General features: G+C 51.8%; 1 protein-coding gene across 1 annotated transcript; it reads right to left on the bottom strand.

Moving 5' to 3' along the window:
• Positions 1–1,183: 1,183 nt before the first annotated feature.
• On the bottom strand, positions 1,184–18,661 carry Inava (innate immunity activator). Its single transcript, XM_057770245.1, has 10 exons — positions 18,619–18,661; positions 15,874–16,022; positions 15,132–15,256; positions 14,506–14,622; positions 13,659–13,881; positions 9,417–9,470; positions 8,425–8,653; positions 7,731–7,904; positions 3,437–4,121; positions 1,184–2,147 (listed from the first exon to the last, which is right to left on the bottom strand). Exons 2-10 carry the CDS (start codon positions 15,926–15,928, stop codon positions 2,055–2,057), a joined length of 1,755 nt encoding a protein of 584 aa, XP_057626228.1. The 5' UTR covers positions 15,929–16,022; positions 18,619–18,661; the 3' UTR covers positions 1,184–2,054.
• Positions 18,662–21,571: the final 2,910 nt, after the last annotated feature.

The following is a 21,571-nucleotide window of genomic DNA, read 5'->3' as shown; positions in this document are numbered from 1 at the left end:
CTCTACTCCCCTCCCCGGGCTTTTTGTAGAAACACAGAAGGAGTTATGGACAACCCCTCTTTCACCCAAGGAAAGCCTGTTTTTCCAGCCACAGGACTTATTTCTCACAAGCCTCTAACCACTGCTTGGCTTGAGCCATTTGACACCAGAGGTGAGCCTGTCCCAAAATCTGATCTCTCTGGAGATGACTTCCAAAGCATAGCATAGCTCTCGGTCCCTGGAGACATCAAGGAGCTGTGAAGGATTCCCTTCGGTCAAAGAAGCAACTTGGGTCTCCCTCTGCCACCCCATCTGCTCCCTAGAGACATGGCCAGACTGTTGGAAAGGTGAGCCAGACACCCAGGGAGCTGGGCACAGCCTTTGTCGGAAAACTCTACACATACACACACACACAAAATCCTTCCTCCTCAGCTGGGCCAATCAGACTTTATTGAAGTATTTGGCACAACGTTGCACAGTTTCAGCCCTGCAGCTGCGGGCACCGCCACTGTGCAAACACACGAAATAGCTGTTAGGTAAGACCAATAAGTTAACGCGGAGGGTGCTCAGGCGTGGGGAGGGCCCAGCAGTCAGATGTCTCCCAGCTTTGTGACTTAGGATCTAAGGCACTTAAGGATCCAGAGAACACACTGGGAAGGGGCATCTATACACTAGGGAAGGGGCTCAGAAGCCAGACAAACAAAAGCAGGGCAGCCAAACAGTGTGGAGAGCGGAGCTGGGACGACTGTAGGATGCGGTGAGAATACGGGACAGAAATGCCTTGTGCATCTCCTCGAGCTTGCCTTAGCCCCCTAAATTCCTAGCACCGCCCTCCCCCAGCCCCAGTGCAATGGGCCACACTGTTTTCTCTCCAGCAGGAGAAACAGACCATTAGAGTCAGGCATCTGGCGTTCGTCCAGTCCAGAGAGGAACCGGAGAAGTGCTCAAGTGGAGAAGGCCACACAGACTCACAACCGCTTACCTGGGCATCTGACCTGGCAGCAAAGGAACTTAATTGTACCAGTGGTCTAAGCATAGGTAGCTTCCTGGCTTGCCTGGTCTTAGGAGCTGGGACAACTCATTCATGTTATCTAAGCCAATCCAGCACCCTATAGGGAGTCATTAATGAACTTCTCCGGGTGTGAACAAACAAGGATTTTTCTCAGAGCAGAAGCTGGCTGAGCAGAAAATGGAAGGAGCAGTAACTGCCTCCTCAAACATGCCACAGAAGTGGCACTCAAAAAAACGTATTCTCATATATATATACATATATATGTATATATATATTTACATGTATACATTTTTTTAAGGTGCTGGCTTCTAGGACTATGAAGATTTGAGGGCATACTTGCTAACCAGCCTAGGCTCACATTGGCCAGCAATGGCTATGAAGGGCGAGGTGTTCCCTACCAACCAGCCCCCTGATTAGACAGTCTAGTGTAGCCTCAAACTCCAGGTTCAGTGGTCTGAGAGCTCAAAGGTATGGAGACAGAACAGAGGTGGAGGCTGCTAGCAGAGGCCTGTAGGGTTGGGAGAACAGCAGGAAGACAAGGCTCCGCCAGGACATAATGACTTTCCTGCCATTGAGTGTGCATCACAGAGCACATAAAAGCTAGAGGAGAATCCTGCCCAGCATATGGTACCCAAAGATCTGGGAACAAGGGAAGAGTCCTTGTCGTGTGTGTACCACATCCTGCCTCCTGCAGTCGGAACCAGCAGCTACCTCAGGAAGAAGGCACAGAGCATCGGGAGAATCCCAAGGGGCCTCTAGGCCACTTGGACTGCATAAGAAGATAAATGCTGCCATCAGCCCAGCAAGTCCTTAAGTCCAAAAGGCCAGACTCCGGGGAATAAAGTACAATCATATTATAGGAACCGTGAAGACAAATCACAGATATAAATCCTCAGGTCAGGGCTTCTGGAAAACGCTCATGTAAAAAACAAAGGCTTCAGCTCTGAGTCATCGGCCGGCGATGAGGGCAGGAGAGCCGAAAGAAGCACTTAGGGGTGAGGGGTGTCAACCCCAGCTCCAATATGAAAGTCTTTTCCAGCTGTGGCCAGGGCTTTCAACGTAGTTACACCTGGCTGATGATCTCGCCATTCTCAGGCACAAAGACTTGCACCGGAGCCCCATCTGGTGACCTCCGGAGTACACACACTGGGGGCACCTGTCACAGGGAGAAAGGAGAGGCGGGTGAGCAAACTGGGCAGACATGTCAGCACTGAGAACACACTCACTCCTTTCTTCTTGCTTAAAAGCATAGACCACCACAGAGCAAGCCCCTGTGGTCTGCTCCCGCCCTCCCCAAGAATGATGCTCCCAGGTATCCCCCCACCCCCCGCATCTGTTTACCACTCCAGGTTCTTTGGGGTGTGACGGGCACCCTGACCTTCTTCCCTACCTTTCCTGGACTCATGTCTCATCACCATCCCTGTCTGACAGGTTGGGATGGGCCAAGCCTAGACCAAAGACAGGTCCAAGCTCGCAGGAAGAGAAAAGCATGTCAGCTGGAAGGGTGTTCAGCCTGGGACTGGGCCAGGGTGCTGCCCAGCCAGGGATGGCAGCTGCAACAGCCCAAAGAACCGGGGGGGGGGGGATGATGATGCAGCTGGGCTGCTGGGAATCTGGGGTCTCAAAGAAGTAGCTTGTTGGTAACTTCTAGAGCGTGTCCCCTGCATAGCCTTCTGAATCAGGAAGGGAAAAGAAAGAGAGGATTCATGCCTGCTATCCTCGCTCTAAGAATGAAGAAATGGGGCTCACAGAAACCAAGGTTGCATCCCTACCCAAAGTCAGTGTTCTTAAGCCTAAATACTACCACTGCAACCTACCCCCTACCCTGGCCTCTGGGAGCCTGGGTGACATTACCTCTCACTCAGCGCTCTTGCGCATTGATCTAGTCATTTTAGATGCTTAATCGCCCTATGAGAGGAGTCACTTACAATGCTTGTCTTTTAGAGGGGGAGAAATAGAAGCCTGCGAGTTAAATAACCCACAGGAGCATATAACTTGTAACAACTGGGGCTGGGATTAGAACCGGGTACTCTAGCTGTTAACCAAGAAACCATTTCAGCTTGGCTGCCCTGAGTTGCTTTCTGCAAACCCGTTTTCCAGATTCTCCCTTTGTCCTGGGCCCTGGAGTCAGGAAATTCCAGGGGTTAATTTGGGTTGCACATTTGGTTACACGGAAGTTTATCTGTTGTGTGGATCGTCTGTGAAGCCATTAGGGGGAAATCTCCACAGCTATCTGTGTGGATGATCTTTACAGGGCTACACTGGTATGTGCTCTTGCAGGAGACACTAGACACAGCAGGCGCAAGCCAGAGACACCCCTGGGGAGGTCAGAAGTGCCTTCTAATGCCAAAAGGATACACTCTTTTTTTAGCCTAATTTTCCCAATTAGGGATTACTTGGCCAGTAGTCTGCTGATCTAATGTCTTCCCCCAGGGGATGCTCGACCTGTGTCCGGGGTCCTGAGGCCCGCCCGAAGCTCTCTCTCCCGGGAGGCAGGCTTCTAACACGGAAAGCCCCTTGGCGGTCGAGTGAGTGGGGGCGACTGCTCCGGAGACGTGCCCGCTCATGCCACCACTTGAGCTCCTCGGAGACGGCTGCCTTGCTGAGTGCCCTGCCCGCGGGACTGTCCTTCAATGAGGGTGTGCGCACGATGCGGCTGTGGGAGGGCACCAGCCGCTGGTAGCGTAGGGGAGCGCCCTCCTCGTCGTAGGCAGCACTTAGGGCTGCACGACACAGCTCCCACTCGCCCGGTGGCAGGTGGCCCTCGGCCACCATCACGTAGCGCCCCGTTGGGAAGTATCCAGCGGGCAGCAGAAGTTTAGGATAGTGAGGGGCCAGCTCTCTGCCATAGGCTGGGCCCCAGGCCCCATGATGGCGAGGTGGCTCAGGGGGACCGAGGGGCCGCAGAAAGGAAATGTCTGGGCTGCTGCTGCCGGGTGAGGTGGGGTGGGAGATGCTGGAGACGTCAGAGCCGCTGTCTTCAGAGCAAGAGTGGCAGGCAGGGTGTGGCAGCGGGGGCTTGCTGGGCGTGAAGCAGGAGTCCGGCACGGTCACCGTGTAGTGAGTGGGGCGGCGGCGGGGAAAGGCACTGCGACCTCGGCCCTCCGCACCTGATCTGAAGGAGTCCATCCTGAAGAGGAAAGCAGGAAAGCTCTGAGTGGGGGAGGAGCCACACTGTTATGATAAGTTATGACTTTGGAGGCCGGTGTTCTATCCCAAAGCAATGAGCGTGTGCTAGGCTTACTCTGGTCAGACCTCCTCAGTCTTGTTCTTATATGCAGAGGCAACACATTTCCTCCCAGCATGCTCTATTGCTATCTGCTCCTGCTCCATTCATGCCCAAGTGATTCCTTCTAGCCTTTTCCATGTAGGGATAAACTGAATTCATGGGTGCTGGCATGAGTCACAAAATCCGGGTCACAAGTCCCTTGATAAAATAGGTTAGCGTTACATACAATACATCCTGTGAACTTTAAACCATCTCTGGAGTTCTTATAATTCCTAATGCGGTGCAAAGGCCACGTACTAGTTCACGTACTGTACTATTTAGGAATAGTGACGAGAATCTGATGAACGGGGAATGTGGCTCAGAGGTAAGAATACTTGTTTAGCATGCATGAAGTCCTAGGTTCAATGCCCAGCCCTGCAAAAGGAATTTTGTTCCTGTCCGATACATATGTGATTTTTTAAAAAGAATTTTGGTTTCTCAGCCGATTGGAACCACAGATAGGAAGGCCGACATTCTGCGATATCCATGTCCCATTTCCCAGGCAGCTAGGGTACACTCTGCTCAGTAACATTTCGTTCAGACTCTGTCTGCTTAGATATTGTCAAGCATTTAACTTCAATGTGAAAAGCTTTCATGTGTTCCAAAGGGCAGGAGCGTGCAGGGCGGGATCAAATCTAGCCCCTGCTCTGCTTATATACTGGGCATGGGGCAGGGTTCCCTTTGAAATTTCTGTACCAAGACATGGTTTATAAAATGACAGTATAAAATCAGCTTTACTTCGGAGCCATTGCACCTGTCAGGTTGATGAGCAACCTGAAGAGGCTTTGGTGGTATCAGGTAGGCATGGCTAGCACTACTTTTCATATCTCATTGACTGAAACTACTACTATCAGGTAGTAGGGGCTTGGAAAGAAACATACAGTTGATTTTCATTACTCATAGGTTTAGTATTTGCCAATTTATCTATTTGCTAAAATTGGTTCCAAAGTCAATATGCGCAGCGTTTTGCAATGGCTAATCTTGTCCACTTGACAGGATCTAGAATCACCTACAGGACAAACCTCTGGATATGTCTGTGAGGAGTTTCTATACTGGGTTAGTTGAAGTGAGAAGACCACCCTAAATATGGGTGGCACCTTTCCATGGGCTAGGGTCCTGGGCGGGATTAAAAGGACTGAGAGTTGCTGAGCCTGGTGGCGCACACCTCTGATCCCAGCACTCAGGAGGCAGAGGCAGGCAGATCTCTGAGGCTAACCAGGTCTACAGAGTTCCAGGACAGCCATGACTACACAGAGAAACTCTTCTTAAAAAACAAAAACAGGGGCTGGAGAGATGGCTCAGAGGTTAAGAGCATTGCCTGCTCTTCCAAAGGTCCTGAGTTCAATTCCCAGCAACCACATGGTGGCTCACAACCATCTGTAAAGAGGTCTGGTGCCCTCTTCTGGCCAGCAGGCATACACACAGAATATTATATACATAATAAATAAATAAATATTTAAAAAAAACAAAAACAAAAACAAAAACAAAACAAAGGAACTGAGAATGAGCTGGGAAGCAGCATCCATCTCTCTCTGCTTCCTGGCTGCAGATGCACTGAGTTACCTCATCCTCTTGCCGCCATGCCTTCCCTACATGGTGGACAGCACCTCCAACTATGATCCAAAGCAAAACCTCCTTCCTTGAGTTGCTTTGTCTGGTATTTTAATCCCAGCATCAAAGGAGAAAAGTAACTAACACATAGTCATGGTCGCTTGGAGCAGCAAAGGATTCAGATTGCTTTAAGAACACATCTCCAGCAGAGGTTGACCAAGGGTTAAGTGCTGAGTTTCGTATGGGTAATACAGAGGTACTGCGCCAAGGAGGCTGAGGCAGGAGGATGGTGGATTCCAGGCCAGGATAGACTACACAGAGAAATCTTATCTACCAACAAAAAACAACAGTAACAAAACACAGCTGGGGTACATAGAAAGCTTCTCCATCACTCATGAGGCCTGGGTTCCTTCCCCAGCGCTGCCCCACACTGAAATAGAACTAAATAGGTCATGTACAACCATCATACTTCATCCTTCAGACTTCCTGTGGTATTAGTGTATGGGGGAGGGAAGGTGACTATTATTTTTTGTTTGTTTGCTTGCTTTTTTTGTTTTGTTTTTGTTTATTGAGACAGGGTTTTTCTGTGTAGCTTTGGAACCTGTCCTGAAACTTGCTCTGTCAACCAGACTGGCCTCGAGCTCACAGAGATCTGCCTCTCTCTGCCTCCCAATTGCTTGGATAAAAGGCATGTGCCACCACCGCCCAGCTTGTTTCAAGAAAGTAGTCGTGGCTGTCCTGGACCTTGTTCTGTAGACCAGTCTTGCCTGGAACCCACCTGCCTCTGTCTCTCAAGTGATGGGAGGCACCACACCTGACTACTTTATATTTAAAATGGCCCCAGAGCCAGGCGGTGGTGGTGCACGCCTTTAATCCCAGCACTCGGGAGGCAGAGGCAGGCGGATCTCTGTGAGTTCGATACCAGCCTGGTCTACAAGAGCTAGTTCCAGGATAGGCTCCAAAACCACAGAGAAACCCTGTCTTGAAAAACCAAATAAATAAATAAAATAAAATAAAATAAAATAAAATGGCCCCAGAACAGGCTGGCCTGAAACCCACCTGCCTCTGCCTCTCAAGTGATGGGAGGCACCACACCCGACTACTTTATATTTAAAATGGCCCCACAAGTGATGCTGAACCTCTCCCTGCAGTTTCAAAGCACAAGAACACTGTGAACCGTCCTGTAGGAAAATGATTCAGACTGCTAGATCAACTTCATTCAGACTAACAGTATCATTTGGCATGAGCCCAGTGTTAATGAAGCCACAGATATATTAAAGTGTCCTTAAACAGAAACTCATGTTCAACAAGGACATATGCACTACTCGGTTAATGAGCAACACTGTCACCAAAAACTGCATTTCCTTAAGACAGAGGCTCTCAAGCTTCCTAATACTGCAACCCTTTAATACATGTTGTGGTGACCCCCAACAAAATTACTTTTGTTGCTACGTCGTAACTGTAATTTTGCTACTGTTATGAAATGTAATGTAAATATCTGTGTTTTCAGATGGTCTTAGGTGACACCCGGGAAAGGGTGGTTCCACCCCAAAGGGGTTGCGACCCACAGGTTGAGAACCTCTGCTATTGGTGTTGATAGTCATGCTGTAGTCCATGACTACTGTGAATAATGAGAACCAACGGTACATCAACTGGAAAAGTATGCTTTGTCGGCGACCAAGAGTAAGCCAATATTCGCCAGTGTGTGAAACCAGGGCAAGGCTGGGAACCTCGTGTCAAGGAATCCTCCTTTGTGGATGAAATGCTTTTGAAATGCTTTGCACTCTACCTCCTCAGAGAAGCACCCCAGAGGGATGCAAAGGAGCATCCAAGGTGCTAGCCGTGTGTCACCCAGGGTGTCTCTGCGTAGCTGGGGATGGGAATGGGCGGTCCCCTACACCCCTAAGGTAGCCTTCTTACCTCAGAGACTGCGACTGGCCCCTCCTGCCCTGCATCTCAGGGGTAGCTGGGGCACTGGTGCGGCCCTGCCGCTGGCCAGGAACATTTCTGATGGGGACCATGTGGTAGGAGGCAGGATCTAGCAGCCACAGGCTGGAGGCGCTGGGCTGCTCCTGAGGAGTGGTGGCTGGGCTGCTGCAAAGCGATGGGGGATGTCAGTGACTGCAGTGTTTTAGTTAGAGCGGTGGTCCTCCACCTTCCTAATGCTGTGACCCTTTAACACAGTTCCTCAAGTCGTGGTGAGCCCCCCAACCATAAAATTATTTTTGTTGCTAATTTAGAACTATAATTTCGCTACTATTATGAATTATAACGTAAATATCTGTGTTTTCTAATGGTCTTAGATAACCCTTGTGAAAGGGTCTTTCCCCACCCACAGGGCCAGGACCCACAGGTTGAGAACCTCTAATTTGAAGGTTCACAAGGCTGGGGTTTCCATGGGAGTGGTACAAAGTGTCAGCACCCCAAAAGGCTACCAGTTCTCACACCTCTGGCATCACCCAGCTAATAAGAGTGACCACTTGGGCATTCCCCAACCACAGCCCCAGTTGGGACCACCCTAGTGACCACCTGCACATTCCCCATCCACAGCCCCAGTCGGGGCCACCCTAGTACTCTCCACCTATCTGCCCCCTGCCTTCCTCCCCAGCCTGACCTGGACTCGCTACTGAGCTCAGAAGACTTCCTGGGCTTCTCATAGGGGTGATCCAGGCTGGTCTCCTTCCATGGACTGTTTTGGATGGGGGCCCGTTCTAAGCCGCCAGACTCAGGTCCTGTTGGCTGCAGGCCCTCAAGGCTCTGGGGTGGGAGAGGCCGTGAAGGTGGTGCTGGTGCCGGTGCCAGTGCTGGGGACTCTGGGGGAGGTTTTGGTGCTTTGGAATCTTCTGCAAGGGTAGAAGAAAAGGCAGAGGCTGGGAAAAACCGGCTCAGCAAGAACCTCCACAGCCCAGGCTTTGCTCTCCCTCCTCGATGCCTTGACCTACTGCTCCAGGCCACAGCCCCAATCCCAGATAAGAAACACAGCTTTCTTCTCCCTTGGGACTCCTCCCCCCCAGTCCTATTTTAATTTTACACCTGCTTCCTTGCTCATTCTCTCTACACCACACCACTTCCCAGCACTTGCTCACGGTGCCTGTCTGCAGCTACCTACTTTTCTTATTCCTGCCTCACCTAGGTGCCCTGTTTCCTTATTGGCCTGGGCACACCCTGGGCACGCCTGCATCGCCTTCTTAGTCCACTTTGACCCTCAGTGCTCCCAGTCGTTTTAAACACGATCCTTAATCCACAGTCTTGTACGTCTTCTCCAGTGTTGCCTTCCTTTCAACCCCAGCAATGATTTTGAGTAGCCCATTCACTGGCTCTAACTGGCTCTGAAACACAGCCTCTGAGCGAAGCAGGGACACCAGGGTTAATGGGACAGGCTAGAGCTCATCGTTCCCTTCCTCATCAAAAGGACCCATTGAAAGAAGAGCTCAGCACATCCCCCACCCTCAACCGGGCATGCGCCTGGACACACAGCAACTGACATCAGATCTGAGGCAGACCCTTAGCTGGTGCCCCTGCCTTCATCAGCATCCTCAACTTTCCAGTCCAGCTGAGAGACCTCATTAGCAAACCCTGCAAATCCCCACAGCCTTGACATCTCACCTTCCTCCAGGAGTAGCCCCTCAGACAGCGAGCTGTCATCCGAAGCACTGAGCTCTGCAACAATCAAAGGGGAGGACAGAGAAGAGAGGCAATGAGCCCAGAGTTAAGCTGCCCAGTTCCTCTGCCAGGCCAGTGGCTGAATTCCCCCAGGAAATACCCATTACGTGCTAAACCATGTACTCAGAACTTATTATCTAGAGGTAAAAAGGGGTTCACAAATTAAGGACTGGGAGACAGAAAAGGTGATTTTAATCTTCCTCTATCCTGAACCACACAACCTTGAATAAGTCATTTCAAGGCTCTGGACTACAGACGTCCCATCAGCCAACAAGGACTTTCTGGTAATAATGAGAAAGACCGAGAGCCACTTTAGAATGCTCTTAGGATGCAGAGTATTTTGCTAGGATGTCTACAATCTTCAAATATCTCAAATGCAACTCATCTCCAGGGTCTCAGACATAAGAATTCCTGTAGTACCCACAAGAGCAGTGGGGGTGGGAGTCTGGGCTGTGGGGACTACAGGGCCTGAAGAAGAGTGACCTGCTAGTACCCTGCCAGTCACCTGAGGGAACTGGAGCCCGGCAGCACCATGTGAAATACAGCTGTCTCTCAGGACACGGGGTGGGGGAGGGGGAGCCCTAGTTTTCTTTTGCCCCTGAACAGATGTGATGCTCTAGAGTTTGAGGCTAACTCAGAGTGACCCAGATGGAACCCAGAAAGCATTTTCAGCTGTTTGAGAATGGAGATGAGAAAACATTAATAATAGCTAATATTAGTAATCTACTGTGCCAATCCTTTCCTAAATATCTCGCCTGTGCTAATTCATGTAAAACCCCTAACAACTGAGGTAGATACCGTCATCTCCATGTAACTGGGAAACTGAGTCTTAGCCCAGGCAAGGAGATTTCGGTCAATCCACCAAAAAGGCTGCCGAGGAAGAATTCACACCTGACCGGTCTTGCTAGAGGCTGTGCTCCCAGTAAGCCACATCTCTTGATTAGCTCTCCTGTCAGTCAGTATAGGTCGTTACCAGAAAGTTCTAAGTGGGACAAGCAGTCTCAACCATCTTAAAATTGTTTGTTAAAAAGGCTGGTACACTTCATCCCACAGACCAAATCCAGTCTGTGGGCAGGGCTGCGCCGGTGAGGTCGTATTGAGACACAGCTCCAGAGTCGTGATGTCTGGCTGCCTCAGCACCAACAAGGCAGAGTTAGCTGTGATAAGGGACTGTATAACCCACAAAGTCTAAAATCTTTGATCTCCAGGTCTTTATGGAGAAAATTGCCAATCTGATCTGTAACTAAAGCCAAAGATAAACTATACCTATAGCAATTCTTATCGACCGTGGCTTTGTGGCTAGGCTGCCGAGTAGCTAGCCAAGGCTTTGCATAGCTCACAGTTAACCTTTGCTTTGGGGTGCAGTGATGAGAAGCCCTCTTGTTGAATTCGGGTTCTCTGTTTGGTGTCTTTTACAAAAAAACTTTAAGAGCAATTTTATTTTTTTGCAAATGTCAAGTTGAAGAAATGATCCAAGTGTTATCCTCACGGCCCACTAGTGCAATGTGGGTTCAAATCACAGGTGTTGGTCAGGGCAGAAAGGTCTGGGAAGACATCATTCCCTGTCACCGCCAATCCTCATATAAACAGGACTATAGGTTTTGTAGGTCAAGGGATACAATGCTGTGAGGAGTTCTGGAGTCACGTGGCTTTGCAGGGTGGAAGCTGGGAGGACAAGCTGCCAAACACAGTGACTCCTGAGAAGCCCACTGTCTCCACCCTGTCCCAATTTGGTCCTGGCTCACCCTGTCCTGCTCTCTTACAAGTGGCTCCTGAGATGCCCACTGTCTCCACCCTGTCCTAGTTTGGTCCTGGCTCACCCCTGTCCTGCTCTCTTACCTACCATGACTCTCCCCTGGCAGCCATGACAGAATACCCCAGGCAGAGATAGAACCATGAAACCATACTTACTAAGCTACACTGCACAACAAACCAAACCAGACTACGAGACTACGCTAACTCAAATTAAAAGTCCAGTTCCTCAGTCACACAGGGCACAGTCCAAATGTCCAGGAGCTACGTGCAGCAGGCAGTCGTCACCATGCTGGCCAGCACAGTGTTTCCATCGCTGAGTCCCTATTAGATAGTGCTGATTGACAGTGTCAATCAACAAGCACATCCTGAGCACCCATTGCATGAGGAGTCCAGGGGGTGGGTCTCGGCTTGCTCATAGTAAAAATTAGCTCAACGCCTGGCCGCTCCTTGCCACCTGCAGAGAACTAATTACCCTCACCTGGCTAATTACTTTCTCCAACTGAATAACCCTTGTGTGCAAAGGGGGTGGTGGGTGGGGTTTCGTTTTCTTTCTTTCTTTTTTTTTTTTTTTGGTCTGTTTGCTTATTTTTCCTTTTGAATTGAAAACACCCTCTAGCCTCAAACTAATTATTAATCTCTCTCGACTTCCTCCTTTCCAGGTGAGCACAAGGGACGGAGGAGCCACGAAACAGGAATGGTTAGTCTAGAACTACTTCCTTCTGCGCTCCCAAATCAGGACACTAGAACCCAGAACCTGGGGCCTGTCTGGAGGGCAGGGTCTGTCTGCGCCAGAGCCAAACGAGGCGCTGGCTGTGCCAGCTGTTTCCTCTGCACACCTCCTATCTTCTCTGGGCTAAAGGCCCTGAGAACCTCAGCTGCTCGCCTCCTACAGAGGGTTAAGCCAAAGCCCTAGGCACGTCCTGGCCTGCCTCCCCACTTCCGACAAGGAGTGTCATCAGTCTCAATGGCAGCGGTAGTGACACCATCCCCCCGCCCCCCAGCAAAGTCCCTTTCTGAGCACAGGGGCCTAGCCATGGCAGCACCTACAGGCAAAGGAGCTTCCAAACAGTACACGCTGGAGAGGGACCAGAGGGGCTGAGACCCACCGGGACAGGACGCATCTCATCATTAATGGCTCCTCCAAGTACAGAGGTGGCCCTTGGGGATCACTGCGCTTCAGTCATCTGGTATCTCCCATACCCAGGGCCTGTGGGAAAAGGAGACCGAACAGAGAGTGCCCTTTTTCTTAGAGCCTTGGAAAGGGAGAGTGGTGTCCTATACTGGGACCAGAACCACTGGAGGCCCTGGCTCCACTTCTGGGTTTCTTGGTCAGCCATGACATAGAAGAACATTGTCTTTGCCATCTACTCCAGGTTTCCAAGGGTGGCCTGGCTGGTGTCTGTTCACACACTTCTGAACTAGTCGCAGCTGCCGAAAGCAATGCCTACCCGAGGCATGGAGCGTGGGGATCAGGAAGGACCTGCAGGCTTCTAACATGTGTCCAGTCAGGGAAGAGAACAGCTGGGTGAGAACCCAGCTGATGGGTGGCGACGGACACAAGGGCGCGAGGGAGGCTATTGCTCCACGGGCTCTGATTCAAGGTTACAGTGAACAGACCAGCAGCTTGTCCCTAACACCGCCTCCTTCAGATGCAGTGGGGGCCAGGCCAAGAGATTTCTGGGAGCAGGGCTGAACCAGGAGTGAAATGGAGGTTACAAGTCCGGACCTGACAAGCCGAATTTGGGTCAGGGCAAAGGAAAACAGTCCCACCTGAGGGCTCAAAAGCTTACCAGACTGGACATACTGAGGTCATTTTTGGCTGGCTCTGGTTCTGAGGTGCCCCACAGCCTCATCTCTGGATCGGGGCTCAGGCACTAAGCTACAAGAATGGTTCAGCAGAGACATGAAAACCAGGACTCCTGACCACGGCAGTTGTAGACACTGAAAGCACTTTGAGGGTACAACTGGACTTCAGCCTAAACACCCAAGCAGGAGGCACTGAACCCATCAGCAATTGGCTACCCACAGCCACAGTCAATCCCAAAAGCTGCCTAACTTGGGCTGGAGGAAAGCGCACCACTGTAGAACCTTCGGTTTACTGCACTTTGCCCTGAAGGTAATATTCCAGATTGAATAAACCCTTGGGTTATGATCAAGCAGAGAAATGCCTTCTGTCTATAAAGTTTTGTAAAAGTGGGGTACTATGAGGGAGATGCAGAAAGAGGAAATGGATGGAGAAGGTCTCTCAGGGTGGAGATGCTTTGGTGGGGTACATAGGTAAGGACGGAGCCTCCGTGGGCCCAGGTACCCTGATGGCGCGCGTAGCGCTAATGTGAAACATGAACACAGGCAGGAGCCAAAAGCATAATGCAAAATGGAGAACAGGGCTGCGTTGTGAGAGGCCTGCACAGCTCAGGAGAGCGGGCTCACCTCTGCCCAGGGAGGGCACAGTGGTGGGAGGGGGCTCGCTGTTCCTCCGCCGATCACCCAGGCGGTGTTCGAGCTCCCTCAGTTTCTTCTCCTCTAGCAGAGCCGCATGCTTCCGCTGCCTGCGAGCCTGTCTGCTGAGGTTCTCCTCCGCACACAACCTTCGAGCCGCCTCGGTGATCTGAAGCTGCAGAGCCAACTGGCGCTCCAGGCTGCTTAGGGGGTCCTGGGGGGGAGGGGGGGTTGGGAGTGAGGGCCAAGAAGAGTCCTTGACGCTAGGGGGAACAGAAGACTCCAGGTGGCTCTGACCCGGTGGTGAGCAGGCAGCAGGGTCAGGGACACACAGCAAAGGGCGGAGCGGTGGGAGGGGCTCAAAGTCAACTGTCAATTATGAGAGTCCCTCCCAGCTACCTGTTGTGCAGGGCTGGGAGAGGACTTAAGTGGGGCACTTTCCTTCCTGACCCCAAAGAACCTATCATGCCAACTCATGGGAATCTAAGGGGAAGGTCACCTAAGGCCAGAGCCACCCCATCTCCTTCTACCTAGGCTGAGAAAGGCCGGACCTCATGCTACACCAACCCCCTTGGCAACCGCTTCTTCGTGGTGGTTATTGGTATTCTTAATCCTCTGCCCACTAGGGCCAAGCCCAGTATCTTCCCTTGAGCTCAGCTCCCCAGCTGCTGAGGTGGCATGCTTACTCAGAGCCATCTGGGCTACTCATGAGGAGAAGCCCTGGGTTAACACGGCCAGCACCCAGACTGGATGGCAGACATTGCCAGAGCACTGGACTGCTTCGGTAGTCAGCCTCCGAGGATGGGGCACAGTGACCATGACCTCTGACACGCCTCACCTCTCTGTGCAGAGCCCACTCATCCAGCTTGTACGCTGCTCCGATCCTACGCCGGACCTTGGGGGCCTTCTCTCCCGGCTTAAGGGGATATTCTGCTGGCAAAGTACCGGTCAGCTCCTGGGGTTGGGGGGCAGAGTCAAGTCAGGCCCTCACCACCCGCTCCGCCCTCATCTAACCATTTAAACTTGCTGTCTAGTCCCACGCTGCATGGGCCTGACGTCCCAGAAACCTTAGAGATCAAGAATTCCAGAAATCAAGAGCAACTTGTGCTCTTGCCCAGCTCATCCCATCATACCACAGCTGTCTTCTTACTCCCATTCTCGAGCACCCCGCTCTCTCCCCTTTCGCCTTCTCAGCCCATCTGATCACTTCCTCCCGAAGGCTACCCTGACCCAAGGTACAATTATCAAATGTGCGTCCATCTCTCTGACCTCTCTGCAGCCCCTCATCTCTTCCTCTCCAGTACTTGGACCTCTGCCAGGTCTATCTCCCCTCTACCCAGTGTTCAGGTCAAACCCACATGAGGGAGACGCTAGGCCCAGACCTCAGTCTGATTTCCAATCCCTTCAAAAATGTGACTTTCTCCTCAGCCCCAATATCCCAAAGCGTAGCTCCAGGGGCCTCACCGCCTCCCTCAGGCAGAGCCTACGCAGTTCCTCCAAGCAGGCCTCCAGCCTCGCTTCCAGGGCCCTCTGCTGCTTGCGCACCGCATTGGTCAGCTCCTTCATTGGTGAAACAGGGCTGTCTGGGCCTGCGGGAAGACAAGGGACACCTGCTCAGGACTGCAGAAGCAAGGCATCCCTAGGACACTGTTGACCACTTCCAGGAGTGCGCACTCCCCTACAGTCTCATGCTTGCCCACATATTACAAGCTAGCTGCTAAGGTCTGTGTCACAACCACAAAACATCCTATCTCCTGGCTGCCCAAAGGTTGGTACCATTATAGTACAAAGGGAGAGCTGCCCCACCAGGTGACCTGTGGGGAGAAGGGGTCATGGGCAGAACTGTGTCTTCCCCTGTCTCCTGTCCTCTCTCGAAGCCAGGGAAGTCTAGACCCACAGGCTCAGGCTTAGTAGAGAGGACATTAACAGTCGTTAGAGAAGAGTTTTCAGCTTCTGAGTTCATCGCTGCAGCTAAAGTTGGACACAGCAGATCCTTGCTCCAGACAGGACAGAAACTCCTGGCTAGTGCCTTCCAGCAAGGAAAACTACAGTTACTGGAGGTGCCAGACCATCCAGTCCCCCCACTTCCCTCGCCACCTTCCCCTTCTCCAGCCCTTTGGGAGGTTTAGCTTAACTAGCCCAAGGCCTAGGGACTCAGTCTGGAGTCAGCAGCGACCAGGGCAGGGGAATTTCCTACATCACTCACCAGACTGCAGGATGATGCCACTGTCCGTGTCACTGACCTCATCCTTACTCTCCATGATGAATTTCTGGGGGGAAGGGGCACAGAGGAAGAAGGGGCTGCGCCGGTCCCAGCCTGGGCCAGGACGGGTAGGTTGCCTGGCGTTTTCCCAGCTTTTAAGAGAAAATAACAAGAACACTCTGTGAAGCTGCCTGTGGTTTCAATGCTTGAGGTGGGGAAATGGAAGTGAGGATTGTGTTTCTGGAATGATCTGGGGGTGAGAGGTTTTCTGGGGGTGGTGGGACACTCTTAGGGCACAGCCTAGCTCCCCCTCACTATGTCTCCTCTGCAGAAAGTCCTCTAGGTCCAAAGAGGTTGGCCGAACTGGTGGCTGTACAAGAACAAGAAAAATAACAAAGAGAAGATGAAAAGGCGGGAAGGTGGAACAGGACAGCAAAGGAGGGAGATGACAAACTGTCTTTATGAGGTATAGCCATCCTCACCTCGAGAACACAGGAGGCATGAGGCATGACCTGCCTACTGCCCCACTGGCTAAAGGCACTGGCAAGAAATGGCTGGACCCAAGGACCAGGGCATCTGGCTTTCTGGACCTGGTCATTCACCCATAGGTCGAGGAAGCACTTCCATGCCAGAGAGTTGTCCTGAATCCCAAGCCACCAGCATACCTAGGAGACTTCCCCAAGAGGAGTTAACCTGCAGACTCTATACTCCACAGCTAGGCAGGAGGAGTCTACTGGAGCTGGGAGCTGACTAGAAGTTACCAAGGACAGAAAGGAAAACACTGGTTTCTCTGCCCCTCTCTGATGGGAGAACACCTTGGTGGTTTAGCTACAGCCCAGCACGTCACTCACCCAAACACCTGTGACCTCCCCTTATCTCTTTTCCAAACCCACACCCTCGGTGGGATCCCAGCTAGCCAGGGCTGGCAGCTGTTGGCTAGAGTAGGGGTGGGGAAGGGTGGGTGGAGCCCAGGCGGAGGTCTGGAAGCAGAGGCCAGCCACCACCTCCTCACTGAGTCAGCCCATTGAGCAAGAGTCCAAAAGTCCTTCAGAGTTTCTGTCTGGAACTTATCCTGCTGCCTCCACAGAGGACAAGGGCTGCAAGGGTGGGGCACGGTGGGAGGGGGGTGCTTCATCCCTGCCTGATAGACAACAGAGCAGAATGGTGCTCCTTGGAAGAACGGACTGTGAAGCAGAGAGGAGGGGGTACCATTGTCAGCTAAGCTCCCCAGGTCTGCTGACTGAGCCTGAAAGAGCAGGGGGATAAGGAGAGCTTTACTAGATTGTGTAAACAACACAGCTTATCAACGCACCGTGGGCAGCAATGGTTAAAACCAAGGCCCTGAAATCGACATGTACTTTGCACTCGGGAATTTCAATCTTCCAAGCAAGTCTGGAGAATAAAGGCATGAATAAAAGGAATAAAAGTTGATGTGGTGCCTTGACGGACGCACTGAAGGGACCGGCCATGTCCTCTGGGACTTCCAGGAAGCTAGGGCAACTGTTAGCTCATGCTGTCCCTTTGTCTCAAACCCTTACTCTTTCTAGCCCAGAGAAGCAGGCAGCTGGGTCTTTCTCCCACCTCGAGGCATCTTCCCACTCTCCCCAGAAGAGGACAAGCAACTAGGAAGCAGGAACAAGACTCTAGCAGGGCTGGTAGCTGGCACCTGGAGCCTTTCGCTTTGGACAGAGGGAGGGGGTAAGTGGGAGGGGAAGCCATCAATTAGTCACACTTGCTAATTAATTATTAACCACTAAGAAGTTGCCTTGAAAGGTTGAAACACCTCAAGCCCTTCCTCTCAGGGGGGCTGTTGCAGACAAGAGAGGGGTTCGTTCGGAGACTAAGCAGACAAGAGAGGGGTTCGTTCGGAGACTAAGCAGACAAGAGGGGGTTCCTTTGGAGACTAAGGGATGTCTTAGCATGTCTTCTCCAGTTTCTCTCTCCTCAAGGCTCTGATATTCACCATGGACCCAACAGGATGCAGGGTCAGCTCTGGGCTCACTTGCTGCCCTAAGGAGGACAAAGTGCACAGGTCCGGAGATCTGGGTTCAGCGCCCAGTTGTGAAGCTTAGTGAGACAGCCAAGGAGGGTCTCTGGCCTCCAAAGGCCCACTTTTCCTCACAAGGATAATGAAAATCAGACAGGTCTAAGGCCCTTCCCAGCCCCTACGTCTGAATTAACTTCTGGGCAATACAAGGTTGAGAATGACACCCGTAGAGACATATAACACAGCTCTCCAATGTGAGGAACCTTCCCCAGAATTCACAGGGGCAGCACAGGCCCCACCCAGCAGAGCTTGAGCCTTGCTTTAGAAAAAGGCAGTTCAGGTAACAACCCCACCCCCAACTCAGGAGTCTCTCTGCCCCCCTGACCCTCCCAGCCAGCCCAGAGCAACACGCCTGCCATCCCAGACAAAGCCAGAGGGAGAAAGATTGTCTTAGGAGGAGAGCGAAGCTCTTACACACTTTCTCTCAGGAAAGCCATTGGGGACCTCCACATCACAAATGTGTCCCCAAAGCCAGATCCCTTCTGTGCCAGCTCATCTTTGTTGGAAATTTAGGCCTGCTCACAGAGACAGGGTCTCTGTTCCCAAACCCACTAGCAAACCTCTTTTTCTCCTGAACCCAAATATGACCTTCGGTATAGGGGAATGATAGCCATGTCTGACCAGGGCTCCCTCTATTTCCTGGTCTGCCTACAGCTCAAACCCAGAGACTGGCCTCACCCCTGCCCCACCCCCACTCTCACCTGCTCCAGAGCTCAGTTCAGATCAGGAAAGACTTCTGATCAGGGGTTTGAGGTGCCTCTTGTGCCACCTCGGGGTCTCCCAGGTCACAAGGAGGCCACCTGGTGCTCTGGCTTCCAGCAAGCTCTCCACACGCTGATGGCCCTGCCTCTCCCTCTCATCGGTCCCGCCTGCCTGCTGTCCCTCCCAGGCTGCCGGGCCAGGGGAACCAGGTTACTTGTTACGACTTGAGTCAGAGGGGAGGAGCAGGTGAGCAAGTCCTTCCCTGAACTAATCCGGCTGCTGGCAGTCGCCGGCAGGCAGCTCCTAGGCCTCTGCACTTCCGGGCCGAGGGGAGCAGGGAAAAAGGGGTCCCCATGAAAGACAACCAGAAAGCAGCAGAATCAGGTTTCCCACAGACACAAAGAACCCGAACATAGTGTGCTGAGCTATGAAATACTTCAGTGCCCTTCTGTCCTACATGGTTCTGGCCTCCCGTGTACCCCACTTTCTCTTTCTAGAAATTGAAGAATGTTACTCCCCCCACACACAAAAAAAAAAAAGTAAAAAATTCACTGTATGCAGAGAGCATCATCAGAAAATCTACAGACAAAGGGGGTCACTGCTTTTCCTAACACAGCCTCAGTTTTACCAGATTAGGATTTAAAAGCCTCAAGCCTCGGGCTGAGTTGGGGATTGTGTCAGGCATCTGTAGCAACTTGCAGTCCCAACTACTCGTGATCTGAGGCAGGAGGATCACATGAGCCCATAGACTGAGGACCAGCCTGGGCAAACAGAGCAAAGTACGATATTTTAAAAAAATAGAAGAGGAGGAGGAGGAGGAGGAGGAGGAGGAGGAGGAGGAGGAGGAGGAAGAAGAAAAGATGGCTGTGGTGAATTATGGAAGGCATTGGTAGAGTACAAGTTTAAAACCCAGCACCTAAAAAAGAAACAAAAGCAAATGGACAACAGAAACAGGACAGGATTGCTCCTGCAGACTCTAGGGGGACCACGCTGCTTTCTTTTTATTCCAGCAACATCAAGAGCATCACATCCCATGTGTAACCGACACCCCTCCCAGCAATCCTCTGCAGAGCACTGACCAACAGTCTAGCCATCACTTACTCCACAGGAAAGCAGCAATCTTTAGCCTGTTCTCCAAATGCGGGGAACCAGTCACTACCCTGGAACTTGGTCCCTGCCAAAAGTTGGCTTCCAGGCTTCTCAGTCCACTGACCCTCAAGCAAATGAAAACTTTCTTAGTATACAAGACCTGAGGCTGACAGCGGCCTCTTCCCAGAGGCTAGAGATACACTGCAGATTGACTGCATCTCTCAAGCCTTTGTCCCATCACCTTCCATCCTCCACCTCTGCGACCTAGGAACTCAATACAGACCTTCCTTCTCCTAGCCCCTAAGGGACCCGATCCTCACTCTCTATGCCCTAGCACCTAAACATCAGAGAAGCTGACTGTTAAGCAGCTCCTGAACAGAGCTGGGTCACATTCTGCCACCACCCTTCTCTACAACCCCATTCCTTCTAGACATAACCCCCTCCCATACCTGCACATTCCTGTACACGCCCTCTTTCCAAACAACGCTAGCCCTGGGCTCCTACAGGCTGACCACCTCCTCTGCTCCCCAAGCAGAGGCCGAGGGGCCCTCACAGGGGACAGACCCTCCCCACGGTGGGGAGGATGCTCTCTGAACCTCCTTCCCACCCCCTTAGTCCTCCACAATACTGCAGTCTCTTCCCATCCCCCAACAGGTTTACACGCTTGTCCAGTGTCTGCGAGGGGTTGACTCTGGGCTGGAGCTGTCTTGGCCCATCCCCCCAGCTCCAACTGAGGACAGTGGTGGAGTTTCTAGAATCAACTCTGCTTGATTTTCTTAATGTTTAAAGTAAAGAGACCAGTTATGAAGCCCACTTACACTGGAGTGCAGTTCGGAAACCACAAAAACGTAACAACATGTATACTTCATTATTAACATTAAACAAGACCCAGCAACGGGTCATTTCAAGCAACCGATGAATGAAGCTATTTACATATAACTTCAGTGCGCGAGGAAAACGACCTCACGGGAGAGCCACAGTTGCGGACGCTGCCCCTGCAGCCTGAGGTGACAGGTTTGAACCCAGCTAAGAACTACGGCCTCAGGTAATGCCATCTGAATTCAAGGACAAAATTCAAAATCGGGTTAAGGCCTGTACACACCGGGACATAAATTCCTTAAGCTGTCTTCCAGGAAAAGCCTCCAGGCTTCACCAATGATTCCTGTTGCTTGAAACCCGCTTTTCAAGAATGGACTTGAGCAGAAGAAGCCAGGCCAGCGACATCACAAACTCAAACCCCCTCAAGCGGAACCTGTTCCCCCCACCAAAGAAATATGTAACCTACAGAGAGGCAAGACCCAAACATCAGTGTCCTCCCTCTTCAGCACCCACTAATCAGGTAGGAAGAGTTTCACTCACTGCTCCCAGCCTCCTTGCAGGTCAGCTGTGCAACGGAGCTTTCCCTTTTTCTTTTACTGCAGAAACCCAGGGCTGTAGTACAGACTTCTATTGAAGATGGGTAGTAGGCCCCTGCTCTGCAACGGATCTCAGACCAACCTGCTTGCGTTGATCCTTGATTTTTAAATACTCCAAATCCACACTCAGCATTCCCCAACCCAACAGAATATAAGGTTTGCAGTGCAGCTGACAAACCAATAGCCCTCCTGCCAAGGAGGAGGTTAGGAGGGGGCCACAGCAAGGATAGGTGGGCACTCCGGAGGTAGCTCAGAAGCCCGACTCGGAGCCCGACTCTAGGAACCAGGAAGCGGACCCTTCTGATCGCTAGTTCCAGGGCACTGACAACAAGAAAGACCACCGACAGGCGAGGAAGCAAGGGCTCCTTGCACAGCACTGGAATGTGACCTCGGTGAAAGACAACCCTTCGCGGGAAAGCCTCCTCTTCAAAACCTTTCCTATCCAAAC

This window comes from Chionomys nivalis, chromosome 5 (genome assembly GCF_950005125.1).
Source record: "Chionomys nivalis chromosome 5, mChiNiv1.1, whole genome shotgun sequence".
NCBI classification, from domain to species: domain Eukaryota; kingdom Metazoa; phylum Chordata; class Mammalia; order Rodentia; family Cricetidae; genus Chionomys; species Chionomys nivalis.
This window is presented reverse-complemented; position numbering and strand designations above follow the sequence as displayed.